A 22009-nucleotide genomic window follows, 5' to 3' on the forward strand; every position below is an offset into this window, starting at 1 on the left:
TTATGCTACGTTTTGAAGGCAGTACACATGTAGGTACCTCCATTCACCTCTGTTGCTATGTGATTTCCTATTTTCAAGGGCTACTTCCAGAGCTTCCTGCCATGTTATAATGGGCACAGGAGCATAATAACTGTGCAGGGCAGCAGCGTGCAGGCTCTGAACTATCACTGCACCCAGCACAGATTCTCATTGAGGGCCACCTCCACTGTGCGCACCTACAGTCATAACTTGGTTTAAGAGTAACTTGGTTTAAGAGCGTTTTGGTTTAAGAGCTCACAGTTTTTCAAAATTGTGACTTGGTTTAACCCTTTGAGGACCAGGCCCAAAATGACCCAGTGGACCGCGCAAATTTTGATCTTAGTGTTTCCGTTTTTCCCTCCTCCCCTTCTAAGAGCTCTAGCACTGTCAGTTTTCTATCTACAAGCCATGTAAGTGCTTGTTTTTTACAGGAATAGTTGTACTGTGTAATGGCGTCATTAATTTTACCATAACATGTATGACGGAATTCCAAATATATTATTTATGAAGATATAAATAGGTGAAATCGTAAATAAGAATGCAATATGGTAACGTTTGGGGGGTTCCTGTGTCTACGTAATGCACTTATATGGTAACAGCGACATGACACTATTATTCTATAGGTCAGTCCGAACACAACCATATGCAGGTTACACAGATTCTCTAATGTTATATATGTATTTTTTAATGAAATCCTTTTTTTTGGCAATTAAATATTAATAAAATGGGCCTATTGTGACGCTTATAACGGTTTTATTTTTTCACCTACGGGGCTGTATGGGGCGTCATTTTTTCCGCCATGATCTCTAGTTTTTATTAATACCATATTTGTGAAGATCGGACGTTTTGATCACTTTTGATTTTTTTAATATATAATGTAACATAAAATCAGTAATCTGCTCACTTTTTCCCCTCTTTTCGTGTATGCCGCTAACCGATCACAATGACGCTTGTTATATTTTAATAGATCGGACAATTACGCACGCTACGGTATATTATATGTTTATCTATTTATTTATTTTTATATGTTTTATTTATATAATGGGAAAGGGGGGTGATTTAGACTTTTATTGGGGGAGGGGCTTTGGGGTAGTGTGTTAGTGTTTTTAACTTTTTTCTTTTACACTTTTGAAGTCCCTTTGGGGGACTTCTACATTCACTACTTTGATTTTTACACTGATCATTGCTATGCCATAGGCATAGCATTGATCAGTGTTATCGGCGCTCTGCTCATTGAGCCTGCCTGTGCAGGCTCAGTGTAGCAGATCGCCGATCGGACCGCACGGAGGCAGGTGAGAGACCTCCGGCAGTCCGTTTTACCGATCGGGACCCCCACAGTCACACTGCGGGGGTCCCGATCGGTAAGTGACAGGGGACTCCCCCTGTCACTTACACTTAAACGCCGCGGTCGCGCCGCGATCGCGGCGTTTAAGGGGTTAATGACACGCGGCAGCGCGATCGCTGCAGCGTGTCATTACCGGTGAGGTCCCAGCTGCTCACTACAGCCGGCCCCCACCTGCTATGAAGCGCGCTCCGCTCCGGAGCGCTCTTCATAGCGGGAGAAACACCCAGGACGTAAGGTTACGTCATGGGTCGTCTGGGGACAGACTTCCATGACGTAACCCTACGTCCAGGGTCGTCTAAGGGTTAAGAGCATTGCTTTGGTTTAAGAGCTCCCAGTACGTGGTTGGAGGTGGAGTGGGGGAGGGACAGGGTCTGCATAGTGTGGTCTACAGCCCTGTACTCTGACCCAGGAAGTCTCCCTCACCTTCCAAATCATAGCAGATCCACTTCAAGCTGGGGCTCACATCAGGGGACAGGACTGTGGAGGTAATCTCTCCATAGCTGTAACCCCTCTCTCCCCGGACAGAGAGTGCTGCATGTATGTGCCCACATCTACCCTGCTCATTCCTTCATGCTCCCTGCAGTCTGTCAGCCCTTGTGTTTCACATCCTCTCCATTACTGTACAGTAACTTATAATATCACATATTCTGCTGTTTCTAGATGTTTGTTTCTTTTGTCTTACATGTTGTTCAGAATAATAAATCATTATTTTTGGGGTGTGGAACCAATTGTCTGCATTTCTATGATTTCCTATGGGAAAATTAGCTTTGGTTAAAGAGTGGATTTGGATTACAAGCACGGTCCCGGAACGAATTATGCTCGTAATTCAAGGCACCACTGTATTTCTCATTCTCTCCATTTCAGGGGATGTGACCAGAGCTGGACTATGCCAGCAGTGCTCACATCTGGACTTCCTTTCCTTTATTTGTCTGGTAAATTGCAGGACAGTATCTACTCCCTCTATGCCATGACATAATGCACTGGACTGGTCAGAACAGTGCTGGCAGATGATATACACTACACTGTGGTGGAGGAAGAAGGGAGTTACTGATGTCCTGCGTTTGCAAGGTGCTATGCAAGAAAGCACTGAACTGCTACTGCTGATAATGTGGTGACAAAAGGGGAGATTTTATTACATATAGATAGATTAATGCCAACACTGGTATTTACATGAGGGATAGTAGCCCATAACTTTATGGGTAGTGAGAGGTAAGAGGGGGTGCCCTTATATTCCTTTGCAGGGACACAGTCCAGCATTAGCTAAACCCCTTTCCCATTTGCTGTCTTATGGTGCTTTTACACGGAGCAATAATTCGCCCAATCGCACGATTAACTATTTTGAATGAATGATGTTTTTTTTTTTTTATAACGATCAGCGTTTAGACAGAACGATACATCGTACGGAAAAATCGTTATGCGTTCGTTTTGCGATCACTTAAGCCTATCTTACACATAGGTGAAATCGTTGAAAGAATGTTTACACGGAACGATCTGCGAATTTTTGCGAACGACCCAACGATAATTTGAGAACATGTTGAAAGATCAACATGAACGAATTGTCGCTCGTCGTATGATCGTTCGCTGCGTTTACACGTGTGATTATCGTTCGAATTCGATCGTTATCGTGCAAAAACTAACGTTTACGTGTAAAGGGACCATTAGTTTCTGCTACTAGGTATAGACTGAGCTCAACAACAGGCAGTGGACAGCTGTTTGCAGGGAAGTGAGACACCTAGTGGCCAAAACTTCTGGGGGGGTTGTAGGGAAGGGAGTCCTTTTTGGTAAATGCTGTGTACAACAAATATGTTAGGAATCACATGAAGGGAAGTAGTTTTAAAGACCATGACCATTCAATGCAACCATAACCGTTGTTTGCAGAAAAACAGTACAGTCACATGTCTCTTCTGTAGAAATTGTTGGATATGCGAGACTGTTGCCCAGCAATAACCACGGATTTGCAGCTTTGTACAGGAGTGGCATGACCCGCTGAAGCTAAGCATCACCCACAGCAAATGTTCACAATGTAAAGGCAAAATGTGTGGTAGGAAGAGATAATGTGGAAACGCTGCCATGGAGCTGGCATTAGTCTGCCCGGCTGTGCCTGTGGCTGTTGGACGAAATCCACTTATTGGGTGTTGGGTGAGATAATATCCTGAGGATTAGGAGCTCAGAGATGATTAGATTAACACCTCTTATCTGCTAATAGAAGCTAATCACAGCACTTACAGGGTTAATGCGCCTATGATACCCACTGTGAAGGGAGGTTGGCACCAGGGACCATGGGATCTATGCAGTGTCAAATGGCCAATTCTGCACTGGTGCTGTGCGAGGACATAGTTGGCACTGCTTCCAACGCTGCAGTGTACAAGGAGGCATTTGGAGAAACAAAGCTCTTATTGTCAGCTGCCCAGGACACATGTTGGTATCAGGCTGGGCCAGCTGTCACTGTGCATGTGGGACGAGATATGGAAATCAGCGGGGAGGCCGCCAGGGGCTTTATCTGTGACTATCCTTCATTGATCACTGAAGCTTTACATCTATAATATCATCCCAGTTTAACCCTGTAACTGCGTGCAGAATCAAATCGGACAGCGGTCAGTGCCAGGCTACATTCCATTCCAACCAATCTTCTGGACGGTCAGCTGAGTTTAATTAATCCTGTGCCCATCTTAGACACCCCCCCCCGTCTCCTCACATACTGTGATAAAGAGGAGACCTTGGCTCTTTGTCTAATCACATATCTGTCTCTGTTGCTTTGATATCTTCACACATGGCTGCTCGCTTTACCCGCACATGCCCAGCCCCTGAAACGGGCTGGTGAATTGTGGTCTAAAGCTTCAGCAAATGAAAATTCAGTGACCCTTGATAGACAACATGACTGACAGCACAATGGTTGGTATCATGTGAAAGTAAAAATTATAATCCAATGTATCTGCACTGAACTCACACAATAAACATAAAAATGCTCCAATTTCTTTGTTTTGTCTGTGTACTGTATGGTTAGTTGTAGGTGGAGCAGCATGTATTAAAGAAAAGAATCATGTGTAACCCTCCCAAGAAGCCCCTACTAATCTCTTGCTTTCTTTTTTTTTTTTTTTTTAGGTGCAGGAGAATCTGGAAAAAGCACAATTGTCAAACAGATGAAGTAAGGGCTTTATTTTTGGCTTAAAATTTACCTGTCATTTAACTAAATTTTGACATAATATAGAGACTTGTCCAAAGTTATGAACGGTGGGCATCTGGTTGTTCAGATCCCTGCCAATTATTAATCAATGATTAATCAATTATATCTAATCAATGACTGTCTCTGCCCAACCTTTCAAAACTTTTGATATGTCTTTACACGAAGCCAAAGAAACTACTGTTTACATAGGGAATAATAAAGTTATAATTTTAAAAATGAATGTAAAACCACAATTAAGACACATGTATGAAGCCTGGTCACAACAGCCATGGGAATCTTCCTGAGACAGATACCGGTAGCTCTAGTTAGTTGAATGGCACAAATGTGCAATTTGTATGTAGGGAAATAAATGTCCCCCAATAGATACTCGTTTAATAACTTAACCACAACTGACATGAATAAAAAGAAATGGATAAAATAGATAAAAGGTTGTCACCCAAATGCTTATGCTTACTATGGGAAGACCCAGGTTACAAGTATATCCGCTGCAACAGCATGCCAGAACATAACATGAACAAAAGGACAAGAAACCCAACCTGGCTGGGGTTCCTCCTGTCCCCCCACCCCCTTGTCTTTTTGTTCATCCTTATTTTAATCTGGCATGCTGTTGCAGCTGATGTACCTGAAATCTGTAGTTTCTCTGGCTGAAAGTGACACTGCCTTTTGCATTATGACATTTTTACACGGGTGTAAAGGGTACATCTTGCCTTTTTCATACCTTGTTTTACATCATACGTCATGGTGCTTGTTCTAGTAAATAGTAATCTTTTATCATCTGCGGATGTTGCTACCTGGGCAGGGTTTCACGGCAATAGCGTCGCTTAGCCCCGCCCACATTGTCGCCGTTGGCCACTCCGTGACGTAGCTGCATAGGCCCCGCCTAGAGGGGGTGGGGGGGCCCTAGACCTTTTTCAATGGCCGTCGAGGGGGCTATGCCATCAGGTGGGCTGGGTCTACGGCACTGTTGTAGGCGGGGCTAAGTGGCACTTTGGACGAGAAGCCCGACCCAGGTGGCACAATCCACAGATGATAAAAGATCAGTATTACCGGAACAAGCACCATGACATGATATAAAATAAGGTATGAAAAGGGGTTGACAGTGTCACTTTAATGTCTCTACAACATGTCAAAGGTCTCCATTTAAGTTTTCAATTGGCAGGAGCGTTTTAAACCGTTCCTTATGATTTGATTGAATTGTTAAATTTTTGACCTAAATATTAGGGTGACTGTTGAGTCAATGACAGTCTTAATGTACCTTGGCCGTCCTCTTGCCATATACCACAGTAACATTCATACTCTGCTAAATCCGCAAACAGTCTTTTGTCTGTAGTCTGTTTAGCAGTAGGTGGTGTTATTTTTCAGCGTTTGGTAGTAGGTTGCTTATCTCTAGGCTTTTCGTTTTAAGACCCCCATACAGTTTATACTTTAGTCGTCCGTGCCCCTAGCTTACGGCAGGTTTGTCCGTCGATATGGGGGGTAAAGGGGTAATCAGTGCTGGGATGTGGGGCACCTAGTTCCAGGTGATCAGTGCCTTGATAGTTTAAGTCATTTATGACCCGGGGTGTCATATGCCCAGTTGTAGGCAATCCTGCCTTGTACAAGTGCCATTTTGTATTCTGGGTTTTTACACTCCGTAATTTTCTAGGATTATCCATGAGGACGGCTACTCAGAGGAGGAATGTCGGCAGTACAGAGCAGTGGTTTACAGTAACACCATTCAGTCTATAATGGCCATTATAAAGGCTATGGGAAACCTGAAGATTGACTTTGGAGACACAGCCAGAGCAGTGAGTATCCTCTAATGTCTGATTATAGAAAAAAAATACAAAATGCTGCATTTAAATGTCATGTAATTTGTTTGGTACCAGTCCCTATCGGTACTCTCCCCGCAGCCTCCGACAAATTCTGTACTACACAAGAAACTGCATTGTAGGGCTCACGCTGACATTTACTTTAGGCTCACTTGGCCTACACCCTTCTACAGACCCCTCTACAGATAAGAGGGAGTATCGACATAATCACAATACCAAAATTGGGATTGGCGTATTAACGGTGCCAGGATAGAAAGTGTTAAAGATCACAACGGGAAAGAACAGTTATCATGACAGCAACAAACACGGAGCGCCCACAGAGAGGAGAATAATGAGGACACAGCTTAACCAGGGCACCAGCTCCCAGGACCCGCTCCTAATTAGATTACCCCGTCTCTGGTGCCTGCGCCTCCACCAGCTAATTATCTCCATGATATGCAAACCACTCACTGCAGGTTCCATGTCTGTCTCCTCCTGTTACATATCCCCTGCACGCAATGCTGCAGAAAGATCCCTCTTACACCAGCGCTAATAAACATCACAGGTTAGTCAGGTGTGTGGAAAAAGTCACATGGCTGTTACACCACTTTCAGAGAGATCCCTAAAGAGTGATGTCTAAAGATGCACCAAATTGCAGTTCAGGACAAGTTAATGGATGTAAAGGCAGGTGAGGCTGCAAATGTAGAAGTCAAATTCAAATACAATTCATAGCATTGTATTACTAGAAGTGAAAGTAATGTTGCTCCTCGCCTTTGTGGCTTATCTGTGGAGTAGTGAATGAAGTCCTCTGTGTAGGGTCAGGGAGCTCAGTGGGAACAGGACCACATTACCCAGCAGCTAACAGGTCCTTCTTGTGCAGTTGTTTGGTACAGAAAATTAGAATTTCTGTCCACGATGTACTGAATCTCCAGTGGGAGACCATGTGTAAGACTGAGCAGAGAAGAAGTCGTTGTAGCTGTCACCCTCTTCGTTTGTTGACTCTTCCATCTTTTCACAGGATGATGCCCGGCAGCTCTTTGCATTGTCAAGTACAGCGGAGGAGCAGGGGATATTGCCAGACGATTTGGCTGGAGTGATCCGTAGACTGTGGGCAGACCAGGGTGTACAGGCCTGCTTCAACCGATCCCGTGAATACCAGCTAAACGACTCTGCTGCCTAGTGAGTTTTAAATGTGTGTATGTATGTATGTATGTGTGTGTGTGTGTGTGTGTGTGTGTGTATATATATAATATTTATATATTTATATAATATATATATTATTTGCATGTGGTCATAAGGGGAAAAAAAGGCTCTTCATGGTGGTGCCACTGAAGTAACGATTAACGGCTTGTCTTTTAACCTGCTGAAAAATCTTCGGCCACCAGCTGTGCATTGCTACGTGTGATAGCCATGCGAGGCTGACGGCTGCTGACTGTGTGTTCTCGGTGTTCTCCTAGCTTCTGCCCACATTTGCTGCGGGAACTTCAAAGTGACAGGCTGCTCAGCCAATCTTTAGCTGAGACGGGACAGGCTGAGCGGCCTGTCACTTCAGAGACTGGCTCTGAATTTTCAGTGGCAGCTGTGGGCAGAAGCTAGGTGAGCACTGGAGATCGTTGACAGGTAAGTATAAACTTTATTATTTGACACTTTTAAAGCAGGGGCTGCACAGACATTGCTAAAAATGTACAATTGCTGCACAATTATTGAGCCGTGTAATAGGCGAGCATCGATCTGGCATCAGCCTATTGTAATACAGAGAGAGAGTAGCCAAAATAAAGCCAAAGTTAAAGAACTTGTCCCTGGGTTTGGAAAATTATCTTCTGAAGTTATACTTCTGTGAGAAGGGGAGGCGGGGATACCATATAGCATTCACTGCATGTGGACAAAACCAGACCCGCATGCAGTCTCCAATAGCCACACATTGTTGGGCAACATTGTGTAACCATTGACCACTGCATGGTTGTCCCCCTGTCATGGAAGCAGACCAGCCGAGATGGCGGGAGAGCAGCACTGGGTAGTCAGCAGAGGTAATTTTTCCTGCTCCCAAACAACCCTTGCCTAATTTTTTAACACATGTTGTAGCAGATTTATGATTTTTGAGGTCTGTCGGTTTTTCCAGTCTTAGTAAGAATCTCATGGAACCTGATGAGTTTTAATGAGTTTGTTTTGCATGCATTTGCCTCAGAGTGCTCACGTTTTCACCTGTGACAGTGACGGCTGCAGCAGGTGTCATCCCTCCTGTCTATTTAACTGTTGATTCGTTCAGGAGAATATTCATTTTGCATAACTTCTGATTTGTTTCTGGTTGCCGTTGGTTACACCAATGCTTCCTGATGAGAAAATATACAGACGAGGGGACGGATAATATGGTAGCTTTGTTGGGCGTATGCATTAGTTGTGGTTTTCAGCATGCTGGGAGATGTTTACATAGTGTGGAAAAGCATCCTACTTTCCCAGGTGAGGACCAGGCTCTCTTAGGCAGATGTTTCCATGTGATCAACGCTTTCGGTCACTCTCTATATTTAGAATATGCGCTCGCTTTAGGGAGAGGGTGGGGCCTGATGTATCGGACTATTTGCATGCAACATGTTTCAAGATGCAAATTGCTTTAGGAGGTTTTCAGCAATGATGCTGGCACTGTTAACCCATTGCGGCTGAGAGGCAGCTGGATCCTGTGTATGTCTAAAGGTGGCCATACAACTTAACTGACCACCCAAACAATTGTTTGTCCATCAGTTCTCTCTCCCATCTAAACCCTATTTTCCCTATACACAGGACCGGCCAAGCGTTCCTGTCTTCTCTATGGGGAGCGGTATCTCTCGCAGAACATAGTGGTCAGGCAGTGATCTTTCCATCACACCCGACCCCTATCTCCACCTTAATCATCTATCGGTGGTTGGTAGGAAGGGCCCCATACACCTTATACCAACAGTCATACCCGAAGCCATAAGGTGTATGGGGGCCTTAAAGCAAATTTACCATCAGGTACGTTCGATTTAAGTGTATCACATGGAGAGAATGGTGTGGGGAAGCCGGGGCTGCAGTCCTTTTTTTGAACCGCAGCCTGGTTCCTGCGTACAGCGCCGTTCTATTCCTAGGCACCAGCTGGGGCTGAAGCACTGGCAGCGCGCCGGCCCACCCCCAGTAGGAGGAAACCCACTGGGAGGAAGCGGCTCTATTGATTAATTAAACTCACAGGTCAATTGAACAAGACTAAAAGAATGTAGCCTCTTTCTGTCTGGGAAAGTTGGGTAACAACCATGAGGACTCCTTCACAGATAACCCTACTTTTTCAGACTGCCGAGGAGTGTATGAAGATCAGTAAAGGAGTATGAGATGCATTACCTTGTAACTGAGCAGATTTACTATTCCAGGATCTGAGGAAAGCTTGTGACTGCTGCTGTCGGTGCCATTATTGCAACCATATTGGTTATCACCCAGCTTGTTGGAACAAGGAAAGCAGCTGAATAGTTTTTGCAAACTTGACTGATGATGAATCATGGATTTGTTTTTACCAGGGTGAGGTTAGGTTTAAGGGGTTGTCCAGGACTAGAAAAAGCACAGCTACTTACTTTAAAATGACACTGCCCCTGTCCTCCAGTTTTTGTTTAGTGGGTTTTGCAGCTCAGTCCCATTGAAGTAAATGGAGCTGCGTAGCAATACCACATACAACCTGAGGACAAGACTAGTGCTGTTTTTGGAAGAAAGTGTTTATCTAATCCTGGATAACCCTTTTAGTTTCTATTAGTAGTTTCTGGGGGCATTCTTGAATAACTTGCAGTTACCGTAGTACACTCGCCCAGTCCACTTCAGTATGACAGTCCTCTGTGAGCTAAGCACAGCAACATTACAAATGGTGGGCTTGTCCTAGACTTTAGACTGATGGCTATTAAAGGGGATAGTTCAGTAAATATTTTTTGCTTTCAAATCAGCTGGTGCCAGAAAGTGCCAGGGATTTGTAATTTACTTCTATTAAATCTCAAGCCTTCCAGTACTTATCAGCTACTGTATGTCCTGCATGAAGTGGTGTATTCTTTCCAGTCTGCTCTCTGCTGCCAAGAACTGTCCAGAGCAGTAGCAAATTCCCATAGAACACATCTCCTCTTCAGACTGGAACAAGTACGCCACTTCCAGCAGGACATACAGTAGCAGATAATTACCTGATATTTTTAAAAGAAGTAAATTACAAATCTCTGGCAATTTCTGGCACCAGTTAATTTGAAAAATTTTTTTGTTGTTGTTGAATTACCCCTTTAACTATGCTGATACACCATGGCAAGTCCATCAGCTATGTGAGCCAGACTAGTCCAGGATGAGTTATGTTTTAAGTCTTAAGCAGGGGCGGTCTTGTCATTTCTGGGGCCCCAAGCGAAGTTATGTCTGGGGCCCCCCCCCTCGACCAGCGTTCCAAAACAATAGACTGCTGTGTGTTGCCCCCAGTAGTTTATACCCCTTGTGCGCTACCGCCAGTAATATATACTCCTTGTGTGCTTCCCCAATAGTATATACCCCTTGTGTCCTGCCCCCAGTAGTATATACCCCTTGTTTGTTTCCCCCAGTAGTATATAGACCCCTGTGTGTTTTCCCCCAGTAATATATAGCCCCCCGTGTGCTCCCATAGAAGTATATAGACCTCCTGTGTGCTGCCCCAGTTGTATATAGACCCCATGTGTGCTGCCCCCAGTTGTATATACCCCCTGTGTGCTCCCCCACTAGTATATAGGCCCCCTGTGTGCTCCCTCAGGGGTATTTAGCCCCCTTGTGTGCTCCCCCACTTGGATAAAGACCCCTGTGTGCTCCTCCAGTAGTATATAAACCCCCTGTGTGGTTCCCCCAGTACTATATAGACCCCATGTGTGCCCCACCAGTATTATATAAACCCCTTGTGTGCTGCCCCAGTAGTATACAGACCCCTGTGTGCTCCCCCAGTTATATATAGACCACCTGTGTGCCTCACAAGTAGTATATAGACCCCCTGTATGTTCCCCCAGTAGTAAATAGACCACCTGTGTGCCCCACCAGTAGTATATAGACCCCTGTGTGCTCCCCCAGTAGTATATAGCCCCCCTGTATGCTCCCCCACTTGGATATAGACCTCCTGTGTGCTTTCCAAGTTGTATATAGACCCCATTCTGCTGCCCCAAGCAGTATATAGGCCCCCTGTGTGCTGCCCCCAGTAGTATATAGACCCCTCTGTAAAGCCCCAGTAGTCTATAGCCCCTCTGTGTGCTCCCCCTGTTATATAGCCCCCCTGTGTGCTCCCCCCATTTATATAGACCCCGATGTGCGCTCCCCCAGTTAAACAGACCCCTGTGTGCTCCCCCTTCCATATAGTATATAACACAATAAAACAAACACTTATACTCACCTGGGTCCGGGCGTCTCCTCTTCTCTTCATTCTTGTGGCCGCAGGAAGGGTTTTCCGTGCGATCACAAGAGGCCGCACTCCCCTTATCCTGGCGCCGATGCTCCAGTGATGTCACTGGAGCGCCGACACAACAAGGACAAAGCTGCCACTTGTGACCGCAGGGAAAACACTTCTTGCGGCCACAAGAGTGACTGACAGGAAGGGGGCCAATGTCTCCCGCCCTGACAGTGCTGCTGCATGTAACTATGAGCGCTCATTACGAGTGCTCATAGTTACAGTTCAGATGGTAGCAGCGAGCGGGGCAGTGGCCCTGTCCATCGGTCTTGAGCACAAGAGCGGGGCATGGGGGCCCCTTTGGATGTTGGGGGCCCCAAGCGATCGCTTGGTGTGCTTGGTGCCAAAGACCGCCACTGGTCTTAAGAAGCTGTGATCTTTATATTGGTGAGGAATTGTAACACAAAGTCTTCAGAACTTTCCATGATACAAATGTGAAGCTTTATTACAAAACACTGCACTGGTCCTTTAAATCAATTTTTTTTTTTTGCTTTTGGTCTGTCCCCTTACACATTTCCATCTTTCACTCCTGATATCGCACAGTTTCCCTAAAGCAGACAAGTGGTTAATTGCAAATTATGGAAATGCAAAGTAGGGTTTGCATGAACAGCCGAGTTTGAGAGCTCCATGTAAGTGAATCCTGCCATGTTTCTGGTGTTCCAAAACAAAAACTCAGCGGAAAAACATGCAAAGTTTTGCTCCTCATTTGCAGCTCGGTCCCGCTGGGGTTAATGTGCTAAATATGTCTCTGCTGCAATGAGCCTATTTTCTTGGTTCTGTGGCAGCTGTGTAAGTGGCTCATTAGAACCTTTAACGAGGTCAAATCAATATTAATTAGCAGGGTGGTAAGTGAGGGGCCCCCGGGAGCCATTGTTCGGAAGCACTTTCATCCCCATTGGGACTCCTAGCAAGTTGGAACCTGGTGCGGAGAGCTGTAGTGTAGGGCGCAGTAGATGATACTCTGTAATTAGTGGCTGCAGTCAGACAAAGCATCGATGGCACCAGACAAGTGGCAGATTGTAAGATTCCATATTATATTGCACTTCTATGCCAGAGTATCAGACTTTGTGGAGTATCGGGTGCTGGGGTACAGGAGTAATGTATGTCTGACACTGATGAGGTTACCTCTTTCTCTGCAGCTACCTGAATGATCTGGAGCGAATTGCCCGGTCAGACTATGTGCCGACGCAGCAGGATGTTTTGAGGACAAGAGTGAAGACCACAGGCATTGTGGAGACACATTTCACCTTTAAAGATCTCCACTTTAAGTACGTACATTTTGGGTGGAAGCTGTTACGTTTTTTCCTTTTTGTAACTTGTGATAGAGGTTTTCTGGGAATTTTTTTTTCCTATTGGTGGCTTATATTTTGGATTGACTATAGTGGGAGCTGAGCTGCAATAATCGAGCAGACCACTACACAGTGGGCCAGATCTACCAGTCTAAAGGCCCTAGTACACCAAACGATTATCGGTCGTACTTGGCCAATTACCATCCAATAATTTGGTGTAATAGCGCATGATAAAGACCACGATCAGCTGATATGCACAATGTTGGCTGATCTTGGTCTTTCAACATGTTGAAAAATTATCATAATGGCTGCGACTGTGTGCTGCACGTTGCTGAGAATAATAGCAGTGGTAGCAGACCACCAATGACTTCAATGAGCAGCCCGGACGTTCTTAGGCTCCCCCTGCCCTCTCCCACTCGCTGTCTTTGCGTGTAATAGCACAAGCAGGGACCTCTATATCATGCCATGTAATACTGCCTAAAGACAAAAGTCAGACAGATGGCAACCAATCGAGTCCTTGAAAGCTGAGCTCTTGCTGATTTGAGCTCTTGCTGACTTGTTGCTATTTGAGACAAAAATGTCTCCTTTTTGTCTCCAGTTCCTTTCTTCATGTGTTGTGAATGATGTGGCTCTGGCAAAAAGCTGATCATCTATTGATGATCTAACCTTGAGGGATAGGCCATTAATAAAAATGTAATGAAAAACCCCTTAAGAGATGCCCATACATCATAGGGTCCTTTTACACAGCTCGATTTTTGACAGGCAGGATCACTCAGTCCCCATAATTGGTCCGTGTAAAAGGGCCTGCAATCAGTGGGCGAACAAAAAATTGGGCCTGTGTAAAAGGGCCCTTAGGAAGGTCAGACATCTGTCTAAGGTGTATGGCAGATGTCTGTGGAAATTAAAGGGAAATTGACAGCACTGATATGCACGTACCAATGCTGCCAGTTCCCCATCACCATTTAAACAACCAGTGCATACTTGCCTGTGATCCGGCATCTTCATGAAAAACAATCTATTCCCTGTCTGAGAGGGTCACAGAGGTGTGTCAGTGACACTGTGTGCACCCACTCTGCATCCGATGCCGTAGCTGCAGGGCGCCACACAGGCCGTGCAGGGCAGGCGCAGACAGTGTCAGACACACCTCTGTGACACTGTTAGCCTAGAATTAAAGATTGTTTTTCATTAGGACGCAGAATCACAGGGCAGCGCGGATGGTGAGTATACACTGCTCCTGTGAATGGCAGTGGGAAACTGGCAGCACAAATATATGCATATCTGTGCTGTCAGTTTTCCTTTAACACTCGACCCTTCTCCAGGAGGGATGAATCAACACCAGAGCTGTCTGGCTGTGGCTTACCTCTCCTCTTCCCATGAAGAACACTTGAACGATTGGCTGTGCCGAATGTTCATCTGTATTGGGAGCCTGTGAAAATGTATGGCCACCTTAGGTTTTCCATCATGGCTCCCTTTTTTCCTTTTGTTTCTACTAGGCTATTTAAAGTAAAGTGTGTATTTCTATCAGGGAAATTTATGGCATATCTACAGGGTATGCCATAAATCAGTGCTTCTCAATTCCAGGCCTCACCAACAGGTCATGTTTTTAGGATTTCCCATACAAAGAGCAGCTGGGATAACACCTGATGCACTGAGTATAATTAGATCATCTGTAAAATACTAATGAAATCCTCAAAACATGACCTGTTGGTGAGGACTGGAAATGAGAAGCACTGCCATAAATGATAGAAGCAGGTCCCACATCTGAGCTGATTTACGCAGTTTATGTAACTTCCCTGTAGGAGCTACATTGTTTACGTAACACCTATAGAAGTTAATGAGTCTCCTAAAGGGAATCTGTCAGCTGCAATTCATGTACCAAACTCTTTACACTGTTAAAGGGGCTGATCACTTTATATTAAAATTGTTCAGTGAATAGTATTGGTAAGTTTACTCCACTTACTGACAGCAGCTCCCTGTGTACCTCATAGAGCTAAAATCAGACTCCCCTCCTCCAGGCTGTGGTAAGGCTGTCCAAAAAATGGCCGAATGTGGAAGAGCATGTGACCAAGCCCCGCCCCCATTGTCCAGCAGTTAGCCTGGATATGCTTATGGTGAGCACTGGATATGGGACATGGTCTTATGTTCTTCTATGCTCTGCCATTTTATGGACATTCTTACCACAGAGCTGAGCAGTACTGCCTGGAGGAGGGGATTCTGATTTTAGCTCTGAGGTACACAGGGAGCTGCTGTCATTAAGTGATGTGAATTGACTTACTGATACTAAACACAACAGTTTTACTATAAAGTGGCCAACCCCTTAACGACCGTGGGCGTATATTTATGCCCTGCGGTCGCCTCGGAGAGTCCCGGGTGCTTCATGGAGTCCCACTCCCTGGTGTCCCAGCCGCAACCCACCCCACCCCTGGAGACCTTATCGCGGATGAGCGATCCCCGCGTCTAAAGCCGGATGAGGTCGGTGCGTCATGGCACTTATCCCGTTTCGGCATTCTATTGTTTTGGGCTGCAAAATGAGAGATCAGTGTGCATATACTAGAAGTCCCCAAGGGGGGCTTCTAGTATGTGTTTAAAAAAAAAAAAGTGTTAATAAAAAGCCTCCTCCCCTATTAAAAAATTGAATCACCCCCCTTTCCCCATGTTATAAATAAAAATAAATAAATATGTTTTGTATCGCCGCGTGCGTAATTGCCCACAATATTTATCACATTCCCGACCTCGCATGGTAAACGGCATAAGCGCAAAAAAATTCCACAGTGCAAAATTGCGCAGTTTTGGTTGCATCAAATCCAGAAAAATTGTAATAAAGCGATCAAAAAGTCGCATATGCGCAATGAAGGTACCGATAGAAAGTAAGCATCATGGCGCAAAAAATGACACTTCACACAGCCCCATAGACCAAAGGATAACAGCGCTATAAGCCTGGGAATAGAGCGATTTTTAAGGAACGTATATTTGTTAACAATGGTTTGAATTTTTTAAAAGCCATCAAAATAAAAGTTATACATGTTACATATTGTTGTAATTGTAACGACTTGAGGAACATGTATAACAACTCAGTTCTACCCCAGAGCAAACGGCTTAAAAACAAATACCCCCCAAATAAACAAAATGCGTTTGTTTTTTACAATTTCACCACACATTGAATTTTTGGGGGGGTTCGCGGTGTACTTTATGAAAAAATTCAGCCTGTCATTGCAAAGTACAATTAGTGGCACAAAAGATAAGGGCTCATGTGGGTTTCTAGGTGAAAAAATGCAACTGCTATGGCCTTTTAAGCACAATGAGGAAAAAAAACGGAAATGCAAAAATGCAAATTTGCCCGGTCCTTAAAGTGACACGGTCACCCCCTATTTACATTTTGACTGCTCTCCACAGGTGTTAAGGGTAAATGTTACAGCTTTCATTACTTATTTTATATCACACGTCATGGCAAAAAGTCGTTTTTATCACCTGTGGATTGGTATATGTAGGCGGGGCCTCACGGCCTATGTGCCACATCGCTCCGCCGCGATCACCACTTAGCCCTGCCCCCTCAGCAGCCATTGGAAGGGCCAGCCAAAAGCTCTAGGCCCCACCCCCCTAGATTGCCCCACACCAATGGCCGCTGAGGGGTGGCCATTGGTGTGGGACAATGTGAATTGCAGCTGACCTGCCTGACCAGCCTGTTTGGCTGTTCTTGACATCCTTTTCACCACTGCTGGCCGCAACCAGGCTGCAATCATAAGTGCTTCTCCCAGAAGTGGTATCTTGTGGACTTGCAACAAATTCCACAAATTGCAATACCACTTTGAGCTCTGTTTTTGCCACTTCTTGCAAGAAGGAGGAAGAAAAAAACACATTGTCTAAGTAAATGTAGAGAAGAGATGACATTCCCTTATCTGCAGCAGTAATATAACCCATTACTATGCCATCTGGTGGACACTGTATGGAACTGTAGCCTACCGTTACATTTTTTTTTTTTTTTTTTACCATAGCGAACTGTGGTCCCCTGTTCTTTTAGCAATGACATGTTTGAGGTTGAGCTGCCTAATATATCTGTTTAGTTTCCTGTTACACCATATGCCTCAGATTTCACAATTCTTCTACAGGAGTCTAGGAAGCTAAAAGATGTTTCTCTACTTCCTCTTACTGCAGGATGTTTGATGTTGGTGGACAGAGGTCTGAGCGGAAAAAATGGATTCACTGCTTCGAGGGGGTGACAGCCATCATCTTCTGTGTGGCCCTCAGTGCCTATGACCTTGTCCTTGCAGAAGACGAGGAGATGGTGAGTAACTAAAGACTATTCTGATCACTGCTGTATAGATCAGGTCCATATTTGTCATGGCCAGTACACTGTATCTGTTGTTACATCTGCTATTTGTCTTCCACTCTACAGAACCGGATGCATGAAAGCATGAAGCTCTTTGACAGCATCTGCAACAATAAGTGGTTCACAGAGACATCCATTATTCTCTTCCTCAATAAGAAGGATCTGTTTGAAGAGAAGATCACCCACAGTCCACTCACCATCTGTTTCCCAGAATACACAGGTGAGATGTTGTACTGTTGTGACTGTTGTACATCACACTGATCCACTGTTTACTGTCCTATCCCTGATCTGCTTGCTAGCTCCATTGTGTATGTGCAGGTCAGCATTGTTGGTTGCACACCCTAGAGGTGGAATAAACATCACTGCTTGTGTTATTAATTTTCATATTCACACTCCAGCCCCATGTTCTCTTTTGTTTTTCACCATTTCCACTTTAATTTTGTACCTTATTCTTTGTAAGTGGTAGACTTTCAAAGTGGCCGTCCATATATTATGACTTTTGTGAGTATTTAGACATATTGGGAAGGAAATTAAGATTTACTAAACCACTAGTCTTCATTACTATTTTTATAATCTCTTTTCACCATCTGTGAATGGAAACTTTGTTTGTATTAAGGGTTATACATTTTCCACTTAGTAACGACTATAGCATTATAAAGGACATTATAAAGCCCCTAGACAGGCAGAGAGCCTTATTTTTTAAGCCTTATAGTAAGGCTACATTCACACGTCAGTATCTTTTCAAGGGTGAAAATCTGGATCCTCTATTTTTCATCCGCAATCTGCAAAAAAAAAAAATAATTCGTTTTGCATACGTATTGTGTTCCATATTTTTATCCATTTTTTGCGGATCCGCAAAAAGTATGAAGAAAAAAGAAAGGGGGGATGGCAAAAATGATGTAATTAGCTGTCCCAACCCCCCAAAAAAGGTCACATAGTCATCTGGGGGCCATTTTACAGTCATTTCTATCAGGAAGGATATTTCTGGCAGGAGTTTGGTGATATCATAAAAAATGGATCCATGATACGGATGGTTTTGCGGATTGAAATGTAGTCTCTGCAAATTTTGCCCTCTCCATAGACTTCTATGGGGGTCTCCGTTCCGTAATGACAGACCGTATTACAAAATTTTTTTCACCACAGGTTGCAGATACACAAATTTACTGAATGTTTGAATAGCACCATAGAAAATAATGGGTTGTAACTGATTCAGTATTTCCAGGTCCGTTAAAACTGATGCAAAATACTAACATTCACACATCTGTTGTTCTGTCCGCAATTGTGTACGGGGCTGCAATCTGTGCCAGAAAAAAAGGGCACGCTCTAATGTAAACCGCGTTTTGCGGCATGGATCGCTAGGGTAATGGAGTGTGAAAGTAGTGCTCCGTGGAGCACGGAGCACTGCAGATGCACATTCGTAGTGCGGGCCGTGGTCACGGGCTGCACTAAGGGTGTGTTAATGGGGATCCAGGGGGGTCGCTCTTAGGTTAATTACAGAAGGAATTAAAGGTGGACCGGTGTGTCCTTTGCTTTTCAACAGGTGCTAACCAGTATGATGAAGCTGCAAGCTACATTCAGAGCAAGTTTGAAGACCTGAACAAGAGGCGTGACACCAAGGAAATCTACACACACTTCACCTGCGCAACTGACACGAAAAATGTCCAGTTTGTGTTTGATGCAGTTACAGATGTGATCATCAAAAATAACCTGAAGGACTGTGGTCTCTTCTAACCCCAGGGTGAGGGTCTACCTTTTTTTCATATGAATAGGGTGACAACATAGGAGGTGCAGATGAGAGGGTAAAATATAACTAAAGCTCTGTCAGGAGAAATCCAGTGCTCATGTCGTACAATATATAGGCCTTGGCATACTAATACTGTCTAGCAGTTAGACAGGGTAAACTTAACTTGACCAGGGATGAGCTTTTGCAAAACTACAATTCCCATGATCCCTGGACTGTCAGGGTAGTTTTGCAACAGCTGGAGGGTCGAAGGTTCCCCATCCCTGGAAAAGACATTTATCACAGTCTGTCTGTCTGATAAATCTGGCGTACCCTAGACCAACCATTAGCTGGTTTACTTTACTTCAAAATAATGGACCACGCATTTGCACAGAAGCCATACCCCCTTTCCATCAAGGCACAAAGGTGTGTTGACACGTAACGGAATGGCAGCAGACAGGAGTGGAATTGCAGCAAAATTCGCTACAAACTCGCAGTGTGAAATTTGCTGTGATTCCGTTGTGTGAACCCACCGTTATTGTAAGTTACACCAGATTTATTTAGATCCTGTATTATATTCTACTGCTGCACTTACTGTTGTGCTGGTATCACTAGGCATATACACATGTTGTATATCTTTGATCCTGAATTGCATTCTGTATAATAACTTATTGCTGCTGGTTGTTATTGTTAGTGTACAGACACCCTAACAGCTTAGCTGAACCCCTGTAGTGATCAGGGGAAGTTCACTTTTATTCATCAGATGATTAAATAGTAACCTGGGCAACCTTTGTGCAGACATTGGGAGATTTCAGCTCTGAAGCTGCACAATAGAAAGATCACTTTGCTTGTTGTTGTATTGGTGCTCTGGGGTCCCTGTGACCAGATAAAGGTTGTAGTTCCTCCTAAGGTTGTGGCTGATAATTTCCTTTTCTTCTTGCAGAGTCTGTGGTCGTCAGCAGGAGACGGGGGAGTAGAGAGCATTTTGCCCCTCTTGGATTTTACACTTTTTATCCTGGGTGTCTCATTTTGTAATTAACCTGTCCTCTGCTGGATGGAGTCTGCTGTGGGGAGCAGCACTCTATGCAAGGCTGAGCTTTGCCATGTTGTTTTATTAACCCCTTATACCTTCACCCCTGGAAGTTCTGCACTCCCCTCTGCCTCCTGAAGAAGCCGAGGCGGTCATGTTTTGTTTTTGTTTTTTTTTCTGGTTCTTCAGATGTTTAAAGCACAACTTGTGTCACAGAGAGGCAGAGGGCAGTGGGGGCAGAACAGCGCAGGGGTTGGATTTCCCACAGCCTCCTATTCCAGGATTGCCTTGGACATTTTCATAGTGTGCATTTTCAGTTGCCAAGGCCGCAGGGCTTTGTGCATGTAACGGTTTCATTGCAGTTAACTCCTTGATAACAAGGAGCAGCACACAGCAGCCATAAGAGCGTAGACCCATGGAGCAGCCGCAGCTTTAACGCATTCAAGTCCAGGGATGATTTAAACCTGTGCTCGTTCCTGGGCTGCAGCTTTTCTTGGTTTGTTGGTATTGATTGTGTCTTTCTGTATCATATTCATTTCATTGCTAGTGGGACGTATAGAGCAACATCCATTCACCAGTCTCCCCTGTCCGCTAGATACCACGTGCATAGCACTTCACCACTGGTGGTTTAACCCCTCTGAAATTCACATTCCTGTAAGAGAAAGGGTGTAATAGAAAAAAGTAAGTGAACCTAGACTCTAGATGTGTGGCTGGCAGCACTGTCCCTATGTCTGTGGGGGATAGCTGACATTTGGCCCCCGGAGATCATTACCTGTAGCTTTTGTGCCTTCAGCTGTTCTGTGTGGTTTTTGTTTTTTAATATTTTTATGTTTTATCTTAATATTGTAACTGTAGCTCAGCACATAACAGGATAATATAAGAGCTGCCTCCAATAGCTTTCTCCATCTTGAGGTCCCTCCCCAATCTTATTTTAAGTTGTTTGCCTTCTTTGCTGTACAGTTATTCCACAGTCCCCTGCTCTTCCCACCACACATTATCACGACTGAACCCCATTCATGAGCCCTGTTATCCGGGCCAGTGGCATCTGGTTCAGGTCTTCATTGTTCATACATTGTTAATGTATCAGATGCTCTGTCACTGAAGGGGGTTTTAAGACGTGACAACTTTCCTAAGCTTAATTTATTTTACTGAGGTCATGTGGCCCCCGCGCTGTAGCTGGATTCCGGCTCTCATTATGGAGGGAGGGATGCTGACTGTAAAGAGATGGCAACAGACATGGACCAAAACTTATACGACAGCAGGTGTTGACCCACCCCCCTCAGAAGAGGCAGCCATTGTGTGAGTAGGGACAATGTTCAGAATCATACAGCTTGGCTGTGCAGTAGAAATCAGTACCTCATACTTCAGCAAGGTTGATAAGTGCCTCTGCTTCAGTTCTGGTTTCCAGCAAATGGTTGTGCTGTGTTGTTCGGCTCACACAGCGGCTGTCTCCCTGATTGATGTATGGCTGGTTGCCCTTAGATCTGGGGGTGTGATGTACATTGCTTAATCCCCGCCAGAGCTGTTCTCTCTCTCTCCCCCTCCCCAATGTCTTTAAATATTTTTTTTTTTTTTGGTTCTCTCTATGAAATTGTTCACAAAGTTTTAAATAATAAAATGTAGAAATTTGTACCTGGCCTGTTTATTTATCTTCACTACTGTACTGAGACCTCCCGGAGCGCCCCATGGACAGTGTGGTCTATGTGTCTTATGACGTTTACAGTATATTGCAGGTCTGCTCTGTTTCCATATGACATTTGCAGTATATTACAGTCCTGTGCCATAATACTGTACAATGTTTTTGGGGAAGGAGTTTTGATGATGCATTGGAGAAAGGCCACTTCATGTGGACTTAAAGGGGTTATCCTGGCTTAAGCCCCTATT

At 44.6% G+C, this 22009-nt stretch overlaps 1 protein-coding gene across 2 annotated transcripts in view; it reads left to right on the forward strand.

Moving 5' to 3' along the window:
- The window catches only part of GNAI2 (G protein subunit alpha i2), a 150184-nt gene extending 128429 nt beyond the window's left edge, over positions 1–21755 (forward strand). For both annotated transcript variants that reach the window (XM_069966535.1, XM_069966534.1), the window contains exons 2-9: positions 4466–4508; positions 6193–6334; positions 7356–7516; positions 12899–13027; positions 17201–17330; positions 17442–17595; positions 18916–19113; positions 20039–21755. In XM_069966535.1, coding sequence (XP_069822636.1) covers positions 4504–4508; positions 6193–6334; positions 7356–7516; positions 12899–13027; positions 17201–17330; positions 17442–17595; positions 18916–19106 — 912 coding nt within the window. In that variant the 5' untranslated portion in view covers positions 4466–4503 and the 3' untranslated portion in view covers positions 19107–19113; positions 20039–21755. The remainder of the gene's footprint in view (positions 1–4465; positions 4509–6192; positions 6335–7355; positions 7517–12898; positions 13028–17200; positions 17331–17441; positions 17596–18915; positions 19114–20038) is intronic.
- The last annotated feature ends 254 nt before the right edge of the window (positions 21756–22009 follow it).

The sequence above is a fragment of the Dendropsophus ebraccatus genome, chromosome 4, assembly GCF_027789765.1.
Source record: "Dendropsophus ebraccatus isolate aDenEbr1 chromosome 4, aDenEbr1.pat, whole genome shotgun sequence".
NCBI classification, from domain to species: Eukaryota; Metazoa; Chordata; class Amphibia; order Anura; family Hylidae; genus Dendropsophus; species Dendropsophus ebraccatus.